Source organism: Solanum stenotomum, chromosome 8 (genome assembly GCF_019186545.1).
Source record: "Solanum stenotomum isolate F172 chromosome 8, ASM1918654v1, whole genome shotgun sequence".
Classification (NCBI taxonomy): Eukaryota; Viridiplantae; Streptophyta; class Magnoliopsida; order Solanales; family Solanaceae; genus Solanum; species Solanum stenotomum.
Window position 1 is genome coordinate 58,693,192 of NC_064289.1, and position 26,362 is coordinate 58,719,553.

The 26,362-nt window shown below is 36.4% G+C and overlaps 2 protein-coding genes across 5 annotated transcripts; one reads left to right on the plus strand and one right to left on the minus strand.

Moving 5' to 3' along the window:
- The first annotated feature begins 1,334 nt into the window (after window positions 1–1,334).
- On the plus strand, window positions 1,335–17,055 carry LOC125874001 (DExH-box ATP-dependent RNA helicase DExH8). Its single transcript, XM_049554805.1, has 14 exons — window positions 1,335–1,595; window positions 2,679–2,856; window positions 4,129–4,302; window positions 4,418–4,565; window positions 7,854–8,168; window positions 8,719–8,865; window positions 8,941–9,121; window positions 10,527–10,807; window positions 10,901–11,023; window positions 11,139–11,283; window positions 11,351–11,619; window positions 11,699–11,890; window positions 15,134–15,658; window positions 16,511–17,055. The coding sequence occupies exons 1-14, from the start codon at window positions 1,421–1,423 to the stop codon at window positions 16,724–16,726; spliced, it is 3,069 nt and encodes a 1,022-aa protein (XP_049410762.1). The 5' UTR covers window positions 1,335–1,420; the 3' UTR covers window positions 16,727–17,055.
- Window positions 17,056–17,400: 345 nt separating this feature from the next.
- LOC125874121 (aspartic proteinase Asp1-like) lies at window positions 17,401–25,554 on the minus strand. 4 transcript variants are annotated; one of them, XM_049554943.1, is made up of 9 exons: window positions 25,108–25,554; window positions 23,257–23,374; window positions 22,888–23,114; window positions 22,358–22,591; window positions 22,124–22,262; window positions 21,853–22,047; window positions 21,693–21,765; window positions 17,592–17,688; window positions 17,401–17,498 (listed from the first exon to the last, which is right to left on the minus strand). In XM_049554943.1, coding segments are annotated over exons 1-9 (1,257 nt in total). In that variant the 5' UTR covers window positions 25,281–25,554; the 3' UTR covers window positions 17,401–17,497. The 4 variants fall into 4 exon arrangements, with proteins under 4 accessions (XP_049410900.1, XP_049410902.1, XP_049410899.1 ...); XM_049554945.1 differs by lacking the exon at window positions 17,592–17,688 and adding an exon at window positions 21,408–21,504 and having other exon boundaries at window positions 17,444–17,498; window positions 25,108–25,552; XM_049554944.1 differs by lacking the exons at window positions 17,401–17,498; window positions 17,592–17,688 and adding exons at window positions 21,262–21,316; window positions 21,408–21,504 and having other exon boundaries at window positions 25,108–25,551.
- Between the last annotated feature and the right edge of the window lie 808 nt (window positions 25,555–26,362).

Consider the following 26,362-nt stretch of genomic DNA (forward strand, 5'->3'; position numbering starts at 1 on the left):
AAGACCCTTGTACTTGACTCATTTTGTCAGTTGAACCCTCATACTCATCACTTTGCCAACTAGACCCTTAAACCCATCAGAAAACAACATTTTAAACCCTTTTCTCCTCCGGTCAGAGTGCGTGTAATGGACGCGATTACACGTGAAATTTCACATCATTTTTAGTGCCACATGCGAAATTAAGTGCTAAAAAATTTTTAAAAATCAAATAAATCAATTTTTTAATTTCTTTAACTTTTCAAATAGTCATCTTCTTCATATTTGGTCACAAATTGAGCACTAGATTCATACCCATCAGATCAAATTCTTCTTGATTTAACTTGTAAATTCAACTACAAGTTCACCAACACAAACTCAATGAACCCCAATCAAAAAATTTAAGTAATTTTACAAATTCACAAGACCCATTTATTATTTTTTAAGCTTTTTCAAACTTATCAATGGAGTTTTAAAATTTTCAATAGTCACAATCATTCTTCACATTATCTGCATCTCCTCGTTGAAACCAACTAATAAAAGAATGATACTAATATTTTTCAAACCTAAAAAACGAAAATTTTAGAAGAAGTTGAGGCTACTGATTTGTATTAAAAAAAAGAAGAAGAAGAGGCGGAGAGGAGGCGGAGAAAAGGCGGAGAAGAGTGAATGTGGGGGTGGAGAAAGAAGAATGGGCTGGAGAAAGAAGAAAGGTGAGGGATGTGGTGAGGGGTAGAGGAGAGAGGGCTGGTGGAGAAGAAGAAATGGTGGGTGTGGGTGAAGGAGGGTTGAAGAAGATGATTTTTTTTTAAATTTTGTTAAATTGTTTTTTTTTTTTTAAAAATATTGTTTTAACTCGCTTCTAAGCGCTAGTAATCACGCATATTTCCAACTCACCAATATTAATGCCACATAAGCTCGGTCAATGGTCAGAGGGGTTTAAAATATTGTGTTTTGATGAGTTTAAGGGTTTGATTGGCAAAGTGATGAGTAGGAGGGTCCAACTGACAAAAGGAGCCAAGTACAGGAGTCTTCCAGGTCATTCCGCCTATAATATATAATATTGAAGATTGGGAAAAGTCCAATCTTAAATATTATATATTATATTTGGGCATAAACTCCCTTTTATAATATAGTAGAAATTATATTTAGACAGATTTGCATTGGGACAAACAAAATTCTATTTAGGACAAAAACAAATATTGAAATAAATTTTAATTTTGAATGACCATTGACTGTAATATTCAGTCAGCACACACACACACAATTCACGTATTCTCTAGCGCGTGAGATTACCGCCACACTATAAATACCATAGGCGGGACCGCGGGAGCAGTTCCCATTCATCTAGCAAAAAAAGCAGAAGAATTCACATTTTTTTCATCGTTCTAGTCGCCTAAACTCGTTCGCTAAGCTTTTTTTAGGGCTTTGATTTCTCCGGCCAATGGCGTTTTTTCCGACTTCATCATCATCACTGCCGGAGATATCACCGCCGTCTTCTCCGACTTCATCATCATCGTTGGAGTTTCCTGTTTTACCAGTTGCCGCTTATAAGAGCAAAATCATTCAGAAAATTCAGGAGAATCGCGTCACTCTTATCATCGGTGAAACTGGTTGCGGTACTAATTCTCCTCTTGCTCAATCTCTATATAAGTAGTTGCTGAACATGTATATACTTATTTTGGACTCTGATTATATATGGAATGTATTTAGAGCTGCTTTATCTATGAGAATAGGAATCGGACTGGATATATGTACATTGAAGGTTTTGATTTTTTTTTTGATAAACGGGCACCTGTATTAATTTCACGGAATACCTACCACTAGCAACATGTAGATACGAAGAAATCACTCAGTGTTTTGTTTTTGCTGGGATTTGAAAATAATTATTATTTTTAATGGAGTATATGTCATAAAAGATGTTTCATTTTCTTGAACGAACTTACAGAACTTAAAATTGTAGTTCTAGTGGTTACTTTTCAAATTTCAATGATCTAATGGCATACTGACGGATGATAAAAAGTATACTGAATCATTGGAGTATGGAGAGAGAGAAAGAAAGAGGCATTTTTAAGTGTCATGGGAGTAGAATAACATGCACATGAGTCTTGGTATTTTATAGTTTTTTTCAATAACTTGGTGATCGGGCCAGCTTGTGTACACCTAGGTTATGATACGTGCTACCTCACACCAGTAGTCTAGTCTAGATAGATGAGAAGAATTTACCTTGTGTTTTTTTGTTTGTTTGTTGGGGTTTGAAACTCAGTCTTTAAGAATTGGTCCACTTCGTAGACCACTAGGTCAAGCCCTTGAGTGCGAAGTCATTGCTTTATATTGTGGATTCATCTAACACGAAATTCTAGTTAGAAATGCAAGTGTTTGTCCCTGTAGAATTACCATAAGGGTTTGACTTTGTCACACTTCCTTTAAGTTGTGTGATCAAGAGCAAGTGTATGATTTAGTGGTCTATAAAGTAGGTCGAGAATTATGAGGTCTCAAGTTCAAATCTCAGTGGGGTAAAAAAGAATAGATGATTTCTTTCGACATGTCAAAGCCTTAGTGGTCAAAGTTGTTGGAAAAAAGATTTCCAACAAAAGTAAATTTTTGTTAAATGTGCACAACATTTGCTTAATGTCATGCTACTGTTTTAGAATTTATCAATATGCTCGATTCAATTGGTAACTTGCTGCTTGGTTTTTAAGGAAAAAGCTCGCAAGTCCCTCAGTTTCTACTGGAAGCAAACATGGAACCCATACTTTGTACACAGCCAAGGAGATTTGCTGTGGTTGCAGTTGCTAGAATGGTAGCGAAGGCTCGCAAATGTGAAGTAGGTGGAGAAGTTGGTTACCATATAGGACACTCGAGAGTTTATTCAGAAAGGTAGGTTTTGTTGGTTTTCTCTCAGATGAACTCTTCATCCATGCCTTGCTTGAGTTTCAAATTTTCACTCATAATGTTTGAGTTGGTCGCTATTCTTCTTCTGATCTGAAGTTTGAGTGCGTTGCATCCTATAACAGAAGCTATATATCAGACAGCAAAAGCAAAAGTTTACATAATATAAAACCTTTTGGTGCACCTGCATGGGCAGCATGTTTGGATAGTTGAGTAACATAGTCTTTACTCTTGCCAAGGGTTCACTTATGAGAAAACATTTTATTTGACGAATATCATTTAGTTTAAACACACATGCACAGTTTTTAAAGTTAAGAGTCTTAGGGTGTGTTCCAACAGCTACTCATTATCTCAAGCTTGAGGTCGATATATAAAATCTCACAATTTTGCCCTATTTGGTGTACTGTTTTTATATGGGGGCTTTCCCCATCCCTCTAATCACTAGTAAAAAAATTAGTACTTCATAAAGAAATCCAATAATCTGTGATTCACCGACACTAGAGGTTCTCTAAATTTACTACTGACATGCAAATCCCTAAATAGACTAGAAAAGACTCCTAAGAACGCTGGCTGTAAGGTAAGCATATCATCATGACTACACCTTAGGCCCCATTAGTCATGTCCCCTAAATGAATCTTTTGCGTCCATTGAAACTAATGATGAAACGGGAAATAGAAGCACTATGTTGACATTAGTACATCTGCTCTTGGAACTAATGATGAAACGGGAAATAAAATTCATCTAAAATCAAAATTAGTAATTTATAACATACAGTAAACTAATTTAAAACATATATTCTACTATATATATATATATATATATATAAGAAGCTAAGAGCAGCTTCATAATGAAACTTCCAGCTTAGATATCCCAGACTCAATACTAATTTGAAACAAATCTTAGCCGAATAGGAGAAAAAATTTCAGTAATCGCTCCTCTCATCAGTGGCTGTTACACGGGAAGTCATTTTGGCACCTTAAGCATTGATTTATCAAGATGCAGTTTGCATGGAACATCATGGAATTATTCTGATGTTTGAACTGAGATGTTGTGGTTAAAAGGAAATATACCAATCTTTACCTTTTCCTTGGTGATGTCCCCGCTCTTTTGTGAAACAGTATTAATGAATATCCATAATGAATATATGAACGTGTTTGTATTCCAATCACATCCAACAATTTTATTCAACTAATTATTATTGTTTCTTTCGCTGTGATGTATCACATTACTTAAACTTATCAAGTCAATGTTATGTCACAGATCTAAGATTGTGTTCAAAACTGCTGGAGTTCTGCTGGAAGAAATGCTAGAGACGGGCTTGAATGCACTAAACTACAAAGTTATCATTCTTGACGAAGTGCATGAAAGATCTGTAGAGTCAGATCTCCTTCTTGTTTGCGTCAAGCAGTATTTGCTTAAAAAAACTGATCTGAGGTAACATTCTTTCTTGTTCTTTTCTTCTTCTGTATTTTATATATAATTGTGTGTGCATCATAATCTCATTGGTGATAAACTGATTGTGTGCTATCTATTTGGTTCAACTCTACAGGGTGGTCTTAATGTCTGCTACTGCTGATATAGCAAGATACCGTGAATACTTTAGGGATCTCGCTAGGGGTGAAAGAGTAGAGCTGTTGGCAATCCCTAGTTCCGGACAAGACACCATATATCAGCGAAAAATTTCATATATTGAGCAGGTATGATTCATCTACTTCAGAGAAGATTATCCATTTCATTTACTTGTCCAAAAAAAAGGAAAATTCATTCAGCAACTTGTTCCTTATATTGAAAAGTTGTCATGCATCTATGGTCTTTAACGCATACTCCATCAATCGCTGTTAGTGGAAAATCTGTAACTTTGGCATTCTCCTCTCTCCTGATTAAGTTCGTTTATTTATGTTTAAATTCATGGTTTACTGGTCATAATGGTAGTTTTGAAGTGCGCTGAGTCAACCTGACTTGGCTTTGTCCTACTGCCTTGGGTGGATACATGAATCTGTTATTGTTCATATAGTCCTATTTGTTGAAAATTTTCTGTTAACATTCAATTACAACTGTCAGTTCTCGTGTTCTATTATTTTATCCATTTTCCCCTATTTTTCTTAGTTATTGGGCTTTGTAATTGGCTGCAAATATGTCTGCTAGAAATGAAGCAGTTGCATTGAATTCCACTATTGTTATTGCTTCTCCGAGTTGTGCTTCTAAACATAAGCTTGAAGTTTTCTCCAAGGAGGTCATTCTGGAACACGATAACCTTTTGTTTGTTTTGCTTTCATGTAGACCAATATAGGGAATAAGAATATTTCATTTCTAAATTAAAATTTTGATGGAAGGTCATTGTTTCCAATGGTTATTTCTTGAGATACTTGATTTATTGTGTTCTGATTTGTTGCAAGTGCAATAACAACTGCCTAAGCCTTTACCCCAACAACACACTATATCAACCCGATCCTTCCATTTTATTCCACCCTTGGTCAGCATTAAATAAAATGATATAAAAGATGCAACATGCAAGTGCTTTTTAAATAGGGAAAATACATAAAACCCCCCTGAACTTGGCACGAAAACTTACTTTAGTACTTAAACTACACGGGTGTTTATATACCCCCTTAACATATTTGATGTGAATTATTTTCAACCCTCCGAACACCAGCCCAGTTGAAGGCTAGGCATTGTTACACACACGCGTTTTCATTGGTCCACGTCGCTAAGGGTTTAAAAAATATCTTACCCATTTTATATAATCCACCCGTTCCCAAAATACAACCCGACCCATTTCTAAACAAATATCCCTAAATCTCTAAGCCCGATTCTCATTCTCTCAAATCTACAAGACCTAATCTGAAGATTTTTCTTTCGTTAGCGTGAAGTAATTGATCGCATTGTGTGCTACAATTTTGTTCAAGAAGTAACGACAATCTTGAAAAACTGGTAAACAATCTGAAAAAACTGATAAACAATCTGAAAAAATTGAAAAGTGAGGAAACAAAAATCAAAATAATAGATGAAGAAGAATAAGTTTGAATCTTACATTTTGAAGAACAATAATTCCTTCAAAGATTCAACTTTTAGGTTTGAAGAGCTAAGATTTGAGAAAAATCAAGAAAAATATAATAAATTAGGTCACCATTTTTGGATGATTGGTTGGTGAGGGAGAAGAGGTAATTAGGGTTCTTAAAAAGTGAAGATTGTTCTTCAAATGGGTAATGGGTCGGATATTACCGTTGGAGGGGCAAATTTAATTTTAAAAAAATGTTAAAAGATGACTAACTCGCCGTTCTAAGCTGTAACAACACGCGCACAAGGCTGGTGTTCGGAGGGTTGAAAATAATTCACATAAAAGATGTTAAGGGGGTAGATAAACACCCGTGTAGTTTAAGTACTAAAGTAAATTCTCGCGCCAAGTTCAGGTTTTTTTTTTATGTATTTTCCCTTTTAAATAACTAATGTGTTCTTATTACAAATCTAAAATCCTTAAGATAATTTGCACCAACTAGGCCTTAAATAGGTAGATACATTATCATTTAAAAATAGTAGATGTTTTCATGTAGGTAACTATGGCTCACTAGAAGTGAATATTTTGAATTTGACAATTCACCATATTGTTAAGTGACACTATTGGCTGGATGATTCGGATTATATTCTCTTCATCTTAAAATAGATGACTCTCTTTGACTATTTGATGCATTACTATTTTTTCTATTTTTTTAAAAAAAATTATTGATCAAGTAAACATATTTCATATCATAAAGAAGTTCATCAAAAGAACGTATACAAGTGGTATACTAAAAAGTAGAGAATCTACACAATCAATTGATACTTCATCAAAAAAAATAAAAAATCTAAAAAATCAACTGATTCTCTACAAACTCCACCATTCGTCTATACAATAGGGACTTCCTGTGCACCATAAGAAAATAAGGGAACGAAGGGTACTCCTTAACGGAGAGGGAGGGGGGGGGGACTCAACTCTACACCTTCAAAAGCTCTTCTATTCCTCACTCCAGACAACACACATTAATGCAAGTGGCACCACATTCCATTCCAAAGCTAGGTTTATATATGTTCCATAACATAATATTTACTGAAATTGTGAATGTATAAATAACCTATCATTTGCACTCTATGGTATTAACTTCAAAATAACAAAATTATCCATTTAAGGGAAGAATGCGCAAGTTTTCAAATAGTAAGATTACCTTAATTTAGAAAGAATAGATCCAAGATACCATGATTTGGTACTTCTAACTTTTCCGCTCAAGTAAATGCCTTCTCTTTGTTTAAAATAACAAATGAAATGTGTGAATATGAGTTATATGCTATGAGGATGTCACATGAAGACTAAAGTGATATTAGCATAGAATACTAATATTGTAAGTTACATTGAATTTTTATGGGATGGATTGCAGGTTGGGGAAAGGGGTCAAATAATTCCTTAGCATATAAAAAAGGAAAGTGGGTCAAATAAATTTTGAAGAAGGTAGTTATTTCAAGTTCAACTTAATGTTATCAAACTAGTCTAGTTTCTAAGTACTAAACATCAGAACTTCTAACACAGTAATAAAAAACTAACCCCTTATTCACCTTACAAACTGTTCAACATCTAAAATAGGACGTACATTTACTGTGGTCTTCCACTTAATTAATTTCCCTTTTCCTATTTGACTACTATGATGCATGTTGCTGAGAAAACTCATTGCAGTTTATGCAATTTCGGGTCACTGCATGGTATATTTTGATGGTGCAAAAAAATTTATACAGGGTAATATTTCTGCTTTGTCTGCAAGACTACGGAATATTTAAAATTTATCAGAAAGGGAATAATATTGAACATCCTAACTTCATCAAAAAAGAGCAGCAAGCGATTTATTTAGAGGATATGCAATATTTGCTTTCTATGAATTACTAATGTATTCCATTTTACATAAGTCGGAATCTGCAATGAGTATTATTTTCCTAACAGGTAGTTATTATTTTCCTAACAGGTAGCTGAACTCCTTAATATGGAATCAGAAGAGACGGCTCTGAAATGCTGTTCTAGTCCAAGTCCACGGGAAGTTGCTGCTGATATCGAGCCTGAAATGTATCAGCTCATACTCAATTTAATTATATACATTCATAAAAACGAAATGGATATTGAAAAGGGAATTTTGGTCTTCCTTCCAACATACTATGCACTTGAGCAGCAGTGGCGCTTATTGAAGCGTTTCTTTGAAACATTTAAGGTTCATATTCTACATCGTAGTATCGACACTGAACAAGCTCTCAATGCCATGAAAATCTGCAAGTCGCATCGTAAGGTATGCTTTCCTAACTCTCTTTTTTCAACATCCATCAGCATCTCAAAAATCTGTGGAGACGGTCCTTAAAGCAGGCAGAATACTGCACCCAAGGGTGTGACATAGTTGGTCAATAAAGTAGGGAGAACCATGAGGTCTCGGGTTATTATTCAAATCCCAGTAGAGACAAAAAAACTAGGTGATTCTCATTTGCACAAGGCCCCAAGCTTTGGTGGACAAATTTACCCGGTACCTGTGCTAGTGGGACTTGGGAGGTAGCACATACCCGATAGAATTAGTCGAGGTGCATGCAAGGTGGCCCATACACCTCCATCAAAAAAAGGGAACAACTAAAGTACTTATAACCCCCCACAGCCCCCGGCCTGCTCAAATGACAGAGAAAAGAGTTCTTGCAGGAAAGAACATTTTTATAACATCTCTTAACGTTTCCCTGTACCCCGTTTCCTGGTTTTATTTCTGCAACTAAATATGGTTACTCCATTCTCGTCTCTACAATGTTGATGCCTAAAAAATACTGATGCCTCTATCTGAAACTTAAACTTTTCGCCAGGTTATTTTGGCGACAAATATTGCAGAATCTTCTGTTACGATACCAATGGTGGGCTATGTCATTGATTCTTGCCGTTCTTTACAAGTTTTCTGGGATAATAATAGGAAAACAGATTCTGCAGAGCTTGTGTGGGTTTCCAAATCACAGGTACTAAGTGAGCCCATGTTTGCCAATACTGATCTCTCTTCATGCGATTATTGCTTCTAATATTTTAAGATACAGGCAGACCAAAGGAGAGGGAGAACTGGACGGACTTGTGACGGCCATGTATATCGATTGGTAAAAAGATCATTTTACGGTCAATTAGAGGATTATGAGCCTCCTGCAATACTGAGATTATCGTTAAGGCAGCAAGTACTTTTCCTTTGCTGTGCTGAATCTAAAGCCATCAATGATCCCAAAGGTAATCAGCTAAAATTCTGTGCTTTTTTTGCTGGATTCTGAGCATCAGAGTTTCTTTTCTTTCCCTTTCCTTTTACATGATTATCTTCATGAAATTGCTTGTTGCTTGAACTTGAGTTTTGTTGTGAAATTTCTCTAATTCAAGGAAAATGAACAAAGCATGCTTAGGGATGGAAGAGATGTATGATTGTCTTGTTTGTTCTCCCCCTATTTTCTTTCTACGTCGTTAGTCTTGCGCTACTAAGAATTTGCTTTACTGTTACGAGTGCTATGAGAATTATTATGGAAAATGTTTTGCCGACTTCTCTATGCTTCCTGATTCTATCATCCTGAAACATGCATCTTGAAGAAGTTTTGTTGAGAACAGGGTGTTAAGAGTGGTTGTGGAATAATATATGTGAAGAAAATGGATTATTATGCTTAATTGAACCTCCAAAGCGAGTTCATGAGGTAACGGTTGGATAAGACCAGATAACGAGTTAACAAGATTGTTTGTCCCAAATTTGGAGGAGCATGTGGCCGATATTGGATGTCTTTTAACTTTCATGAAGCGAACTAACTGGACATGTCAACCCATTAAATTGGACAGATGTGCATCATTTTGTAGAACATACATAACTCTAGAAGTGAAATTTCAGATAGCTAATTAGCTATTTCATCATATTACTGCTTGATTGTTATATATTCTTTCTCCATGAAAGTTTATATCCAAAGTGATTGTAGCATTTTCAAAAAAGTGCTTGCTGATCTCCATATGCTTGTTAACTGTAGCTACTGCAATTCACTATCAGATTAGGAGAATGATTCTGGTTGGTTCTGTAAAATCTTCTATGGTTCTCAGTGTGAGAGCTGAGATCGTATTGTTGCTTGAGCTGTAATTTGCTCTTCTGTGAACACTGGCAGTCTTGAAGGTCTAAGAGATATGTTGGTTATCAAGGTCACAATGCAAAATCCAAAATGTATTCATTAACAATTTAGTACATGTTATCAACTGAGAATTGAAATGACTAATATGGTAAGGAGTGAATCTATGTAGAGTCTTTTGTATTTATAATTTGTTTCTGAAGTGTGAAGACTTTCCTCCCATGCCTACAGCCAAAAGAATGGGAATAATGGCATGAGATAAATTTGCTGCAAGTATTACAAAAAACTTGTCCAATCTACTCTATTATCTGATCCACAGCACCCTCTACAGGGTGGGCTGGTTGGACCAAGAGGTCGAACCGACCTGCTCAGTTGTTACCCATAGTTTAGGCACAGAGCATGACTAATCAGTTTATAAATGGGCTGAACAACTGCCATTCATCCTAATTAGCACGGTCTTGAGTGTTATTATCATCAATTTGTGTAAGTTTGTTGTCTAAAATGTGGGATATTAAAATTTAACTTATGGATCTTTGGTTTAGTTCTGCTACGGAAGGCTTTAGACCCTCCAGAACCTGAAGTGGTTGAGGATGCATTGAGTTTGCTTGTTGACATTCATGCACTACAGAAAGTATCTCCAAGGAGCCGTTATGAACCTACTTTTTATGGAAGATTGCTTGCCAGTTTTTCTCTTTCATTGGATGCTTCTATATTAATAGTCAAGTTTGGAGCCATAGGAATGTTACGAGAAGGCATTGTTCTTGGTATATTGATGGATATGCAGCCACAGCCCATTCTTCGTCCTTTTGGCCAAGAAAATTTGGTACTATCCCTATATGCTTGAATTTGAGAATGCCAATTTCATTGATGTTTAGATTAATTGAACATTCTTTGATCAATAAATTTGATTTTCCAGTTCATGAAGTTCATTGACGACTTTTTCAGTGGAGATTCTAGGACCACTGGTTTATCGGGTAGAAAAGAGGTAATCTGTATGGCAAATGCATGTGCGTTTCAGTTCTGGCAGCGTGCCTTCAAGGTAAAACCACATGACTATAGGATATTCTCTCCCCTCCCCTCCCTCTTCTCCCCTGGTTCTTTTGCTTTATTTGCTGGGATTTGAGGTTTCTTCTTACATATATCTCCAAATGAAGGACAAACACCGCCTTGAACATTTAAGACAACTCTTCAAGTTGGATGATACAAAAGACAGAGAAATAGTGCTTCCGAAAAATGAAGAAGACTGGTGCTTATTCCATAATCTCTTGCAATCGTCACTGAACCAAGTTGCTGAGTCATGTATGTCATCCTGAATTTTACCAGTTTAGATCCTTTTGTTTTTTGTACTAAGCTTGTGCTGCTGCAGATGATGAAGTTCTGAACTCTTTGCATCGATATCGACCCCAATTTCTTGCTACATCGAGTGGCATACCATCTTGTTATAATCCAAATGAATATCAGCACGAGTGCCATCTCGACTGTGAGCAGTATTTAGATGCTGATGCCTTAGATATGAATTATAAGCTCCGTGAACAAGGTAGTGAAACAAGGAAATGCATTTCTGTTCCATTTTTGGGGCACAATCAATCTTTAGCACATAACGTGGCTCAAAATTTGGCTAGTGTAGTCAAAGAGGTACTGTATTCTGTTTTTACTTTGCTGTTTTATTTGATGTCAAGATTTTGATATCATCTTCCTTTTCGATGTTGAATAGATGAGAAGCCAGTGCTCTTCGGCTGTTGCTGGAAAGAGTGATATAATGGTCTATGGTGATTGGCATTCCACAAGGGAGGCATCCTTATGCAAATTTTTTCTGAAAGGAATGTGCAACCGGGGTCCGGACTGCTCCTTCTCTCATTCTTCATCAGCGAAGAGGCCGGACTGCAGTTTTTTCTTCTCTTTACAGGTATCAGTTGTTTTATGGCTTATTCAAGTTTTTGCCAAGAACAATGTTTTTTTTTTAAAAAAACTGGTGACATGTATGCATTAACATTAAGGGTATGCTGGCCACCTCCAAAAGTGTGATTACATAGATAGCTAATTACAACAAACCCAGGATCCACCATCTGTATTTCATCTACTATACATTGCTCTTTGCACCAAAAACATAAAGTAGAAATGCATTTTCCTTTGATCTTCTGAATGGAGTTTGATCTGCCTTTGAAGATTCTCTTTTGCTCTCCTTCCATATAGTCCACCATATGCAAGTCCATCTCTTTTGGCTTTTGCTCACTCCCCTTCTGATCAAGCAACTCAATAGATCAGCTGTGTGCTCTGGCATTGTCTAGCTTTCCCCAGCCAAGGTGATGAATAAGGACCAGACCCGAGAGGTTACCTTGCATTGGAGCAAAAGGTGGCTGTTTGTTTCAACAGCTTCCATACAAAGAGGGCATATGGAAGCTAAGTGAGATTTCCTTTTCTGTAAAGCTTCATGGGTAAGACATGCCCTCCTTACTGCCAACCAGGAGAAACATTTCACCTTATCAGGTGCCATGCTTCTCCAAATAGCTTTCCAGGGACCTCTTTCTCATCCTGTCAGCTCTGAAAGGGCCCTCCTGTAAATTCTGCTGACTGAAAATTTGTCATCTGTCTTGTGACTCCATCTGATAATATCAGGGTCATTGGTGGTACCTGTGAAAGTTCCTATTCTACCAAGTAGAGCAGCCACTCTCTCAACCTCCCAATCATTTCATAAACCTCCTGAAAATTAGGTTCCATCTCTGAGTTGTCCTGGTATCATCTATTGTGCTATTTTGGTTGGTGCTGATGTTGAAGGAGGGTGGGGAAAGCCTCTTGCAAAGTGCCTTGACCATCCCAGTTATCCTTCCAGAAAAGGATTTTCCTGCCATTGCCCACTGGGAAGGTAATGTCCTTCCCAAGGTTATTCCAGAAGAACCTGATGGTCCGCCATAGTCCAGCTCCGTAAGTGTCAGTGGATTCTTCAGTGCACCACTGACCATTTTGTCCATATTTCTGCTGTATTACATTCTTCCACAAGGCTGTTCTGTCCTCAGCAAATCTCCACAACCATTTTTTGAGCAGGCTTCTATTTTGTAGCATTAGAAAGTATTGGCTATTCAAAAATGAGGAAATGAATGATAGGGAAAAGGAGTTAAGGAAGGTTGCTCCTCTTTGTATTTTTGGGTTTTGGAGTTAGAGGAATAGAAGAATAGTTGAAGGGGTTGAGAGTGCATTCTGGAGGGTAAATAGTTCATTTTTGCTTCATTTGGTGTAATAAAGATATCCCTGAACTCACATAGTATATTGACACCGTCTTCGAGATCAATGAGATTATTTTGACTCGTGATATTTTCAAAAAAGATGTCTTTGAAATATGGCTCGAAATGTAGTCATACTTGCTGCGATATGGTCTTTTTTGATGCGTCTCTTTAATTTCTGTCTCTGCTAGCTCAGTGGGCTAAATCTTACCTTAAAAAATAGTTGAGTGTATTTTTCTTTTTGTAGACAAATTTAACGCACTGGCTAAATGGGATATGATTTGAGTAGTGGTCTCAAAAAATCCATTTGTGCAAATGTCCCTATATTACTTACATGTTGAAGCTGAAAGTATGAATGGGTTGCTTTTTCCTATTATCTTTATGGTGGTTCGAGTCAAACTCTGCGTAGTGGGAATAGTCCATGTAGAATATCATCATTAATTCTATGAGCACCTGTAGTGATCCTCATAAAATTATAGTATTCTATATTTCCTGATTTTAATTTATGATGTGAATAGTGAGTTAAGGAAGAAAGATTTTTATTGAAAAAAAAAAGGAAGGTAAGGAAGAAAATGTTTAGTCTAATTATGAGAGGTTAAGTGACTTCTGAATTCCTTTTTAATCTACTTACTTGCATAAGCTCCTAATTTATTCTTGACCTTGAGTCTTAGCCTTTGTACCGAAAGAGGGACACTCAGTGTTTCACCATCCTGTATCTTTTCTATTGGAAAATTTCCAGCTTTCTTCTTAATGTCTACTCTATAAACTCTTAAAACTTTTTTTTATTCAAAAAATGCAAATCAGTTAACGTGTTCATCCAGGAAGCTTGTGACCGCAGTTAGCATATTCAGTAAGCTGATTTTAATCAAATTGGAGTCTGATTTGTCAACTTTCTTTATTTCTTCCTTGGTGCATCAGTCATCTCAATGAGATGTAATTTTGTTACATCTTTTTTTTTTGNGTGTGTGTGTGCGGTGGTTTTGGGAGTGCCCCAATCAACAAGGTGGTGCGATCTTTGAGTCTTGTACCACTCAGTTGAACAACTGGCACATGGTTGGAGACTCCAGCTTACTCACTAGATAGGGCCTTATTGGATTAGAAATTTCAATCACACTCCCCTAGGACACCAAAAAAACCGGGCCAAACTTCTAAAGCACCCGCTTCGATAGAACAGTATCATGGCAATTATTATATATCTTAGTAGTTATATTTGACCTTGGGAATCATCACAAGTACGGCTTACCTGCTTTTGAAATATATACCATGCTGTCTCAAGTTCGAAACCCACTAGGTGCAAACAATTTCTGAGGGCCATCGGACTGGGTAAAACCTGAATTAACCGTGGTGCACTTGCGGGAAACTCCTTGCCGAGGGCCTGTGCACCCCCGGGATTAGTCGGGGCTCAAAGAGACTCGGACACCCGGTGCAAATCAAAAAAATATATACCATGCTACCATTTTAACTAAGTGATCTAATTATTTGTTTGTAGAATAAGATATCATGATCTGCAAGTGCATGTATATTCACATTCTGTATGTAATTGCTCGTGAAGGGAGGGGGTGGGGGAGTTTGGTGAAGGAGGGAAGTGGTGGTTTGGATTTGGAAAGAGATAGGAGAAGGTGTATAACAGAATGAGGAGGCAGAAGAGCTTGCATTAGTGGATGGGAGGAGGAGAAAGAATGGGGAAGATGAACATTTAATTGTGTGCCATATTTATAGAATCGACGAAATGCTTCGGGGAGTTGAAAATAAGCATAGATAGAAGAGGAAAATATTTTTCTTTTTGGTGCTTATTTACCTTGTCCAAAAATTTATCATATATTAGGTGGCCCTAATGCATATCTTTGGCTTCTTTGTAGTTTCTTCATACCAAATTTGTTCAAGTGTATTGATACTCCTATCTGACATATTCTAAATTTACATATCTACAGGGATGCCGGAATGGAGATTCATGTTTGTTTTCTCACGATTCAGTTCCATCTGCTTATTCTGGTGTCCAGTCAAGTTTATGCCTGCCGGAGAATGATGCTGCTGATATGTGGTCACTTCTGCAATGGTTTCCTGTACCCTATCATGGGAGCATCCTCATACTGGATGACAATGATTTATATTTTTCATCGCATCTTGCACGTTTTTATGCTCCGTCTTCGATAATCTCCACAACATCCCTTCGAGATGAATCCACACTTGATCAGTTACCAACTGGAGTCAGAATTCTGTGGGGCCATTCACATCCATACACCACGATAATATCCAAAACTGCAGGGAGTTCGGTTCCATGGAATGAAGTTAAATGTGTCCTATGGTTCCCAAAATTTGAAGCAGAACATAAAGAAGGGTATAGGAGCATGATGCAGACCTTTTTTGAGTATTTTGCCATCCGGATGCTTGGAGATGCCTTATATGAAGCTAAAGTAATTATCACCATGAATAACATACGTTTCTCACACCTACAGGTAATTTACTCATACTGGCTTTGGTAATCCCCAATAGATGCTGGATTTGTGCTTTCTACTTAAAAAGTTAATTGACAAGAGACAAGTTTCGAAGTTATTTGCATATTTTTGGTAATTTTGAGCAACTTCCTGAGATTCCTCGAGAAGTTTCTCCCTGAATCTTTTTTAACTTCTCCTATCTTTCTGACAGTTCTGTCTGAAGTGCTATTTGTGGGTGTAATGGGGCAGGAAAGGAACCTGGAAACATAAATGCAAAATCTATATCAATTAGTTTATAGTAATTGAGCTTTTCGGAAGTTGACAATTGACATGAAAATATGCATTGTGTGTGGAGCTGCTTTGTCTCAATATATATATATATTTATATATATATATATTTTTTATTTTTATTTTTATTTTTATTTTTTTTGTTTAACCATTTGGTATCCGGGATCCAAGCTTACTAATTAAGATTCATGCTGGGTAGGACCCCTTTAAGGGGGAAGCACTCCAACCAGGAATATGAGTGCTATTTAAGTTGGCATACAGCAATGCACATTTCGAAGAGAATGCATGAAAATCTCATTTGGAAAAAACTAAAGATGTTTCTCTGTTCTTTTCTATTGGCTGAGGCTCTTGAGTTATTTTGAACTGTTGATAAATCTTGGCAAGTTTTGTAATATAGTCTCCTTATAAAACCTTAGTCCCCTTCCGTATTTCTTTTCATGCTGCAAATAGTTCTCTCCTCCTACTCATCCTCGCCCTAAATCGCATCTGTGCTAATAGAAATGCTTCATTGATTCAGATTATCACCCCCACCCCCCTTTGGCCCTTACTTTAGCTGAAACTGAATGTTTGACACTGTTGCTTCAGGTGGAAAAGCTGGCGAGGGAGTGCTGCTTTTTTCTCAATGATTCATTTCTATTTGACGAACAGAACCTTGGAGATTTATTCGATGAGGTTAGAGCCAGAAAGCCAATGTTGCAGTCGAGGCCTGTCTCGTATGTTTTCTCACTGCATCCTCCTGTAGGCGTCCAGCCTGGTGATTTTGCAACACTTCTTAATCAAAATTTGAATAAGGTTGTCTAGATATAGGATCAGCTCCTGAATGATGTGCAGCTCGGAGAGTTAATGTTATGGAAATTCGCATAGAAGTAGGGGTGTTGACTTGTGAAATCAATTCAGTAACAACAGCGCGAAAAAAGGTTTTCTCATACTCTTAAATTATCAACTATAGAAGGGTTTGTCATGTACATATTTATCTCATAAGGGAGGATATAGTTCCTTTTGATATCCAAAAATGAAAACTGCAGAGAATTTTCGTCTTGATCAGTTTTTTTTTGTTTAATCATTTCATCTCCCCCTCCCATGTGTTTTCTTGGTTATGATAATTAATGGTGAACGCCTTCTCAAAAAAATAATTAATGGTGAACTTGATTTTAGTTTTATAGTTTTTTTTTTGTGCGTGTATATAACCATACGATCAATTGGCCGGACTAATTTGATTTTGTGGTGCATAAGGAGGGTCTATTTAAAGGGTAAAATGCTCTTTACTAGTTTTTTTTTTTAGGGCTCAATCACTTCTGGAATGAATTATAGAGTTACGAAAGTGACTTCAGTTTGCCAGTTCAGACTGAACTCCTCATTTTATGTTGTGATAGATATATAATATGGAAGACAGATTTGGGGATGAACTGAATATACATATAAGGCTGCTATTACATCAATATATAATTCTATGGGTGATTACAGTGAATTTTCTGAAATACAAACATTGATATGCTTACAATACTGACATACTTTCTGACTGCTTCTTCCTATGATATGTCACCAAAATCTTCACCGTAATCATTGATATATTCTGTCAATACAAGAACAAAGATGGTATCGCGTGAGCTCCAGTAGCAGCAGTAATATGTAAAAGCAAGATAAAACGTATGCATGGATGACCTACCAGGACAACGATGGAAGCTTGTTGCAGTTTGCTGGAGCCCATCCAATTTGCTGTTTCTCATTGTCGTAAATCACCAGTTTGTCTAACATAGAAATATCTGCATACGTAAATCCAGAGCAAAATTAATCCAATCATTTTCTCCAAAGAGGACATTATTTTCGATATCTAGACGAATTATAAAAAGAACAATGCCTTGTTCTGTCATACCTCCGATCATATTAACATCTCCTATTCCAGCCTCCGAACCGTTCAATATCCCTAAGCATACATTGCCCTTATCCTGAGAGGATACAAATATCAGTATCGTGATCTAACAGATTCATAGAGTAATTTAAAAGGCACTTACAGTAAGAATAAGATATGCCTCAGGTATCAGTTGAAGCTGTAGATTCTTAGCTTTTGTGAAACTAAGTGTCAATGGCTTGAAGTACATCGTAGCATCTTTAAGGAATTTGAAAGGTTTGGAGCCTTTCCAGCAGACGGGCAAACTTTTGTCCTCCACTGCATCAGTCAGTTGCTTTGGGTCTATGTTTTTCTTAATCTGAAATCAGCAAAATATCAAAAGTCCAAAGCCAAAAAGATGATAAGTTATATAGGATGGAGGTTTTGCCTGATCTTACCAAAGACAACAGGGTCTTGTAAGCTTTGGAATTGAAGTAGGTAAAGGTAGTTCCACTGTCTAAAATTATCGGTATACCCTTTATTCCAGTTGCTTGCCCATTGAATAGGACATCTGCTGGTCCCAAAGAATACTCTTTCCTGAAATCATAGTAATCCAGAAAATTTAGTGCAGATCGCCATATACAAAAGCAACAACTACAGACAGAACATACTCTGAAGATGCAAGCACGATAGGTAACCAAACAATCCCAGAAGACGGTACAATGTCATTTCCAAGGAAAAGAAAACCTCCACCTTTCCCGCTTAAACAGTGACCTACTACATTCCGGATTAAACCCATACTACTCATTTGTGATAGTATGCTTGATTTTCCATTTCCTAGACCGAGAATTCCATCTGTATAAGGTGGTGAATGCCCAGAGCGTCGCACTTCTTGATCATACCCACAACTACACAAGGGAAATCAAGCTTAGCTACAAACTTCATCCTTAAACTGCTCGTAGCTAACAATTTTAAAGGTTTGTTTATTATCAGTTTCTTACCCAAACACCAGAGGAGGAGCAATGGAGGTACCATTAGTGTATTTTACTTGAAATGCGTCTCTGACCAGCACTCCCAAGGATGAACAATGATCCGCATACTCAATCTCATAGTCACATTGATCGGTAGGAGTGTGACTGGGAGGGTTTGCACCATGAATGGATGCACATATGGGATCGTTATGCTTGACCAAATTCTTATTCGGTTTGTAAGGATGGTGAGGAGCCTGCAATGTCATGCAGAAATTATGAAACATATTTCTGAGTATTTTGGATTTAACTGGAAAGAGCGAATAAAAAGAAGTAGTCACCGGAAGATTTTTGGCGCCAGGTATATCACATTGGAGCCAAGTGAGATCACTCCCTGTGTCTACATCAAGAAAGAAAGATCTACGGGGTTGGCCTACATTGAGTACCACCTGAAAATACCTGAACATGAATCGAATATCCGAGTTCAAAGAACAGGAAACAAATAATATGCAAGTTTTATGAATATAAAAGGAAATTCATAAAACTAATAGAATTATACATGCAAAAAAACCGTAACAATAACAATAAGGTTTGTTGATTGAGATTCTTAAAAAATTACTAAGGGCAGGGGCTCTTCATCATATGGGCGTCAGGCCGAGTCCAATCAAACTTGTTAGGATATCAAATCAAGACAAGTTGAATTTAAATCGCTTTCAATCAAACTTTATAGTAGTTAAGTGTATGAACAACACAAGATAAAGTAAAGATTGAATTGAAAATGTACCCTTTAGGATAGACATTCCCATCAAGGAGAAAAACCATAGTACCAAAATATGATAGTTCCTTCATTTGTAGAGTAAAGGCAGAACAATTATGAAAGTATCTACATAGAAGCATAATGTACCACACTGATAACACCCAAGATGGTACCAATTTCCCTTTCATGATTTATTTGATTAAAGATAACAAATGGCTTAAAAATCAACAAATACAAGTTTAAAGTTTAGTAAAAAATGAGAGAGGACTTGGTGAGACTAATTTAGAATAAGTGATATATATATACTAAAAAGAAATGGAGCATTGACTTGTTTTATGGTTTGGGGGCGGGGGTTGTAAATATTATTACTCCCTCCATTTCAAAAAGAGTGACCTAGTTTGACTTGTCACGGAGTTTACAAAAATAAAGAAGAATTTTGAATCTAATGGTCCTAAATTAAAGTTATGTCAAATGTACAAAATTATTTTTTAATCTTGCGGCCTTAAACAGTGGAAATCTGAAATTAAAATGTTACCAAAAAAAAAGAAAGAGATCATTTTTTTTGAAACAGACTAAAAAGGAAAATGAGTCATTCTTTTATTTCAAAAAGGGAGTATTAAAACTAGGGGTGTTAAATGATAGGATTCGAATGATTGTTTTATAAAATTTATATGGTGTTTAACTTTTCGGCTAGTTTATTTTGTATAATTAAAATTAGACTTTTTAGAATTGTTTTATCATTTTGATTTCTCCTTTGTATTGATCCGATTCGATTAATTAAGTATTTTAATTATTCAGCACAATCATATATTCATAGAGACTTATGATTTTATTAAAAGAAATTTAATAATTGATTCAATCTGTTCATCAATTTTTTTAAAAAACATTCACACTTCTGACTAAAAGAATGTGTTAAAATTATTATTCTTTCGTCCTAATATATATGACATTAGTTGAATGTTGAGAGTCAAATGATTATTTTCTTATCGCAACTTTTTTTATTATGCTTTATAAGTGTTTGAAATTGTTAACTATTTTGATTTATAGTATTTATTTTATATCCTATCTCTCAAATATGTAAATTTCTTTTCAGAAAACTTAAAAATTTAACGCTTAAAATTTAAACCGTGCTACATATTATTTAGGGGAAAGAGATAGTTATCACGCCATCCTACATTTATATATCAACTACATATGACTATAATAGATTAAGCAAAAATTTATAACTATACAAATTTTTAAAAATATTACTACAATTTTTTGGTAACATGATCGACATAACAGTTTTTTTAAGAATATTGCAATTTATAGCTAATTTGAAACCGACTGCAATTAAGATCGATTCTATTAAAGTAAGGATGATAAATAATCATATTCTTAAAATGGGGAAAAATAGATGAAAGCATACTGTATAATTTCTACAAAAATAAATAAGCAAATTCCCTCTTTTTATGGATGTCCTCCCACCTCTCTACCTCTACCCCTTATTTTTTTAAAATAATAATAATAATAATTTCCACATTCACTTCTGCAATGAATTATAGAGTTACGAAAGTGACTTTAGTTCGCCAGTTCAAACTCAACTCCTCGTTTTACATTGTAATATATATATAGAAGAAGAGAAACTTGGGGATGAACTGAATATACATATAAGGCTGCTATTATATAAGTATATATTTCTATGGGTGATTACAGTGAATATTCTGTATTACAAATCAACTAAAATATGTTCTTCTGTAATATAGCAAACATTGGTATGCTTACAATACTGACATACTTTCTGCCTGCTTCTTCCTATGATATGCCACCAAAATTTTCACTGTAATCATTGATATATTCTGTCAATACAAGAACAAAAAATGGTATCGAGTGAGATCGTAGCAGCAGTAATATGATCAAGCAAGATAAACGTATGTTTGGACGACCAACCAGGACTACGATGGAAGCTTGTTGCAGTTTGCTGGAACCCATCCAATCTGCTGTTTTTCGTTGTCGTAAATCACCATTTTGTCTAACATAGAAATATCTGCATAAGTAAATCCAGAGAAAATGAGGAAAGAAAGTTAAAATGTGGACAACAATTTCGATACTGATGTGCTCCCCCTCGGAGAAAATGTTAGTCATGTGTGTTATTTTGTTGTACATTTTCTTGGGAGAAGACGACCTCAAAAATTTTGAACAGCACAAAAAGAAAGATGCCTCGTTCTGTCTTACCTCCGATGATATTAACATCTCCTAATCCAACCTCCGAACCATTCAATATCCCTAAGCATACATTGCCCTTATCCTGAGAGGATACAAATATCAGTATCATGATGTGCTATACTTTTGAGCTGCATTATAAGATTCACGTTGTGATTTGAAGAGCACTTACAGTATGAATAAGATAAGCCTCCGGTGTCAGTTGAAGCTGAATATTCTTAGCTTTTGTGAAACTAAGTGTCAATGGCTTGAAGTACCTCGTAGCATCTATAAGGGATTTGAAAGGTTTGGAGCCTTTCCAGCAGACGGGCAAACTTTTGTCGTTCACTGCATCAGTCAGCTGCTTTGCGTCTATGTTTTTCTTAATCTGAAATCAGCAATATCATAAGTCCTAAGTCAAAAAGATGATAAGCATATATGATGGAGGTTTTTTCTGATCTTACCGAAGACAACAGAGCTTTGTAAGCTTCGGAATTGAAGTAGGTAAAGGTACTTCCACTGTCTAAAATTATCGGTAGACCCTTTATTCCAGTTGCCTGCCCACCGAAAAGGAGATCTGCCGGTCCCAAAGAATAGTGTTTCCTGAAATCATAGTAATCCAGAAAAGTTTATTCACATCTTCCATGCAAAGTGCAAATTTCCATATACAAAAGCGCCAAACTACAGATAGAACATACTCTGAAGATTCACGGACGATAGGTGACCAAACAATCCCAGAAGACGGGACAACATCATCTCCAAGGAAAAGAAAACCTCCACCTTGCCCGCTTAAACAGTGACCTACTACATTCCGGATAAAACCCAAGCTACTCAACTGTGATACTATGCTTGATTTTCCATTTCCTAGGCCAAGAATTCCATCCGTATAAGGTGCATGCTCAGAGGCTGGCACTTCTTGATCATACCCACAACTACAGAAGGGAAAACAAACTCATGAATCACAAGCACCACAATTTCAGTAACAGAATAAACACTACAAAAAAAAAAAAAAAACTAGAATTAGCAACAAACTTCATCACTAAATTGCTCGTAAATAACAATTTTTTTTTATAATCCGTCCCTCACTCGTTGCTAAATAGAAACAGCAACAGATTTCTCCATTGTTGATTCCAATCCTTTTAGCAGTGAAAGTGGAAGAAGTAACATTCTTTTTGTTGGTTGACAATTTTAAAGGTTAGTTTTAAGGAGTAGTTTATCAGTTTCTTACCCAAACACCAGAGGAGGAGCAATGGAGCTCCCATTGGTGAATTTTACTGGAAATGCGTCTCTGACCAGCACTCCCAAGGATGAACAATGATCCGCATACTCAACCTCATAGTCACATTGATCGTCAGGAGTGTGACGGGGATGGTTTGCAGGTGAGTGAAGTGATGCACATATGGGATCCTTATGCTTGACAACATTTTTATTCGGTTTGTACGGACTGTGAGGTGCCTGCAATGTCATACATATATGCAGAAATTAGGAAAGATATTTCTGACAACTGACATGTGATTTTGGATTTGAATTCATAGTAATAATCTTCCGTGTAACTTGAAAGAGCTAGGCTGCAGAAGGAATAAAAAGAAGTACTCACTGGAATACATTTTACACAAGGTGCGTCACATTGGAGCCAAGTGAGATCACTCCCTGTGTCTATGTCAAGAAAGTAAGGTTTGGGGGGTTGGCCTACATTGAGTGTCACCTGATAATACCTGAACGTGAATCGAATATACGAGTTTAAGAGACAGAGAACAGGAAACAAGTAATACGCAAGTTTTACGAATTTCAAACACAAATATAAAAGGAAATCCAAATTCTAGAAACTAGCAACAAATCTTCTCATGGTGAGCCAAGAACTCATCCCCAACACAAAAACCCGTATAAAATTGCTAGCTGATGTAAGTTAGAATGAACAGAGGAATGTTTTGTGTAAACAAGCCCATTGCATCACAGCAAAACCCAGATACACCTGTCCTTTCTCAACACATTTCTTTAGACAAAGACTCCAGTTTTTCAGACGATAAATCTTTCTCCGATCATGGATGGTGAATCAAGCCCATGTTCCAATTGAAATAATAATGCAAGTTCTTCCTTTTCGATGTTGAAAAGATGAGTAGTTAGTCTTCTAGGGATGTCTCTGGAAAGCATGATATATTGGTCTATGGTGATTATGGTTCCAAAGGGAGGCGTCCTTGTGCAAATATTTACTGAGAGGCATGTGCAACCGGGGTCCGACTGTTCCTTTTCTCATTCTATACCAGCAAAGAGGCCCACGTGCAAGTTTTTCTTCTCTTTACATGAATCAATAGTAAAGAGAGGAAAAAATTGCAAATGGGCCTCTTTGCTTGTATAGAATGAGAAAAGGATCAGTGAGGACCCCGATTGCACAGGCCCCTGAGAAAATATTTGCATGGAGAAGCCCCCTTGTGGAACCATCATTGCCGTAGACCAATAAGTCATGATTTCTAGAGACACTTGTAAAAGACTGACTTCTCATCTACTCAAACATCGGAAACCCGGATACATCTGTCCTTTCTCAATTCATTTCTTTAGACAAAGACTCCGTTGTTTCCTCTTTTCAGACGATACATCTTTCTTCAGACATGGAGTGTGAATCAAACCCATGTTCCAATTGAAATACCGTTGCAAGTTCTTCCTGCCTAAAAAATAAATCAGATAGATTCATCTGAAAGTGATTCACAATACGTTCTAACCTTCAGGACAGATTAAAGTCTTAAGTACATAAAGTAGGAAATCATAGGATACTCCAATGGAGAACCACACCAAACTATTCAAGTCTATGGGAAATGTACACGAAATTTCCCGCAAAATGCTGAAAAATTTGCAAGATGATTATCAAATCAAAGAATATGCCGAAAGAGCCCTTCCAATATTCCAGCTACTGAAGAAAGGTAACACATCACAAATAAATAAATAAATCAATGCACAAAAGTTGAGAAAAAGTATAGATAAAACTATTTATATAATCTTTACCAGCATCAATAGCAAATGCAGCTATCTAACTTCAACACGAAACATAAATTTACGTATAAAAATTCAATGCTAAAAAATCTCTAACGTTGAACCTATAGAGATTAAATATTGAATCCACCTCCAACCAAAATCATGTAATAACAAAATCCTTTAAGAATTTGTAAACTTTTTAATCAGCAGTTTTTTTTGCAGAAGATTCATTGACACCCATTAGCAGTTCAAGCAGATACTATATAGATACAACAAAAAATCCCACAAAGTCGAGTTCGGAGAGGATAGAGTGTATGAAAACCTTATCAGAGAGGTTGTTTCCGAATGAAGCTCGGCTCAAGCAAATCAAAACAATAATTAAAAGAAAAAACATGACAGCTAATAGCAAAGTAGCACAGAGCATACAATAACAACAAGGTATAGATCATTGAGAAAAAGAAGTAGTGGAAAAAGAATATACCCTTTTGGATACACATTCCCAACAAGTGGAAAAACAACAGAGGAACCAAAATTTGACTGTTTCTTCCATGGTGGACGAGGCAGGTTAAAAGCAGAAAAAACTCCCTGAAAAAACCCAGATAGAAGTAGATAATACAACACCCAAAGTCGTACTACTTCCCATTTTCCTCTCATAATTGATTTTCCGATCAAACAAATAAGATTGATTCTAGGTTGAACAGGTGATTTTGGGAACAGAAAGATAAGAAAAAACTCTCAAAAAACACCAAAAAAGCCCGGGTCAAGCAAGAAAATATAAATGGAGAGATTGTAGAAAACTGGGAGCTGGGGAAGGTGAAGTTTGGACTGAAGCGTTAATGGCGAATGAGAAAAATGGAGACTCCGTCAACTTCACGTGTAGGAAGAAAGCACGGGGAAAGAGATGACTTTTTGTGCATTGCACTACTTGTTTTTGTGGGGTTGTTGGTTGAGATTCTTGGAAGCTTCCTAGTTGTAGGGTCCACATTTTTAGTATTTCTTTATGAGTTGAGTCGAGTCGAGCCTAATTCTATCGAGTTTAACTATTTGTTATGGTATGAAGTTTTTTCTCACTACGCTACGAATAAAGTCAAAGATTTGTTAGTTGAGATTCTTGGAAATTTCCTAGTTGAGGGGTCCACATTTTTATTATTTATTCACGCGTAAGTTGAGGGAGTCGAGCCCAATCGAGTTAGGTTTAACTTAACTTGTTATAGTATCAATCAAGTCGAGCTAAACTTGAATCGAGTCAAACAAAGCTTTTATCACTAGTCTCTCAATAAAACCGAAGAGATACTGCCTCAAATTCTAAAATTTACGATATATGGGATCAGGATGGGTGAGGGTAGGGTTGGGGGAAAGGGAGTTCCTGATTTTTCCTTATTTAATATCGGTCTCTCGGTGTACGCATACGTAGGCTTGGACGTCAATAAGAGCGACCGAGCCCAACCATGTCGAGTACAACCAAACTTGTTGTAATATCAAGTCAAGTCAAGATAATTTCGACTTGAGTTCAACCAAGCTTTATTACTAGTCTATGCTCTCGTTTGACCATAAATTTTAAAATTAAAACTTGAAAATGTGAGTTTATGAAACATGTAATTGTGTTGAACGGTAGTTAAAGAAAGAATGAGAAAACATAAGAGAAATGCAGGAAATAAGACACTTACAGCGAGCTCTGAGCTCAAACGTATGACGAGATACCTCTACTGAAACCACCTTGGTATCCATTTCATCCA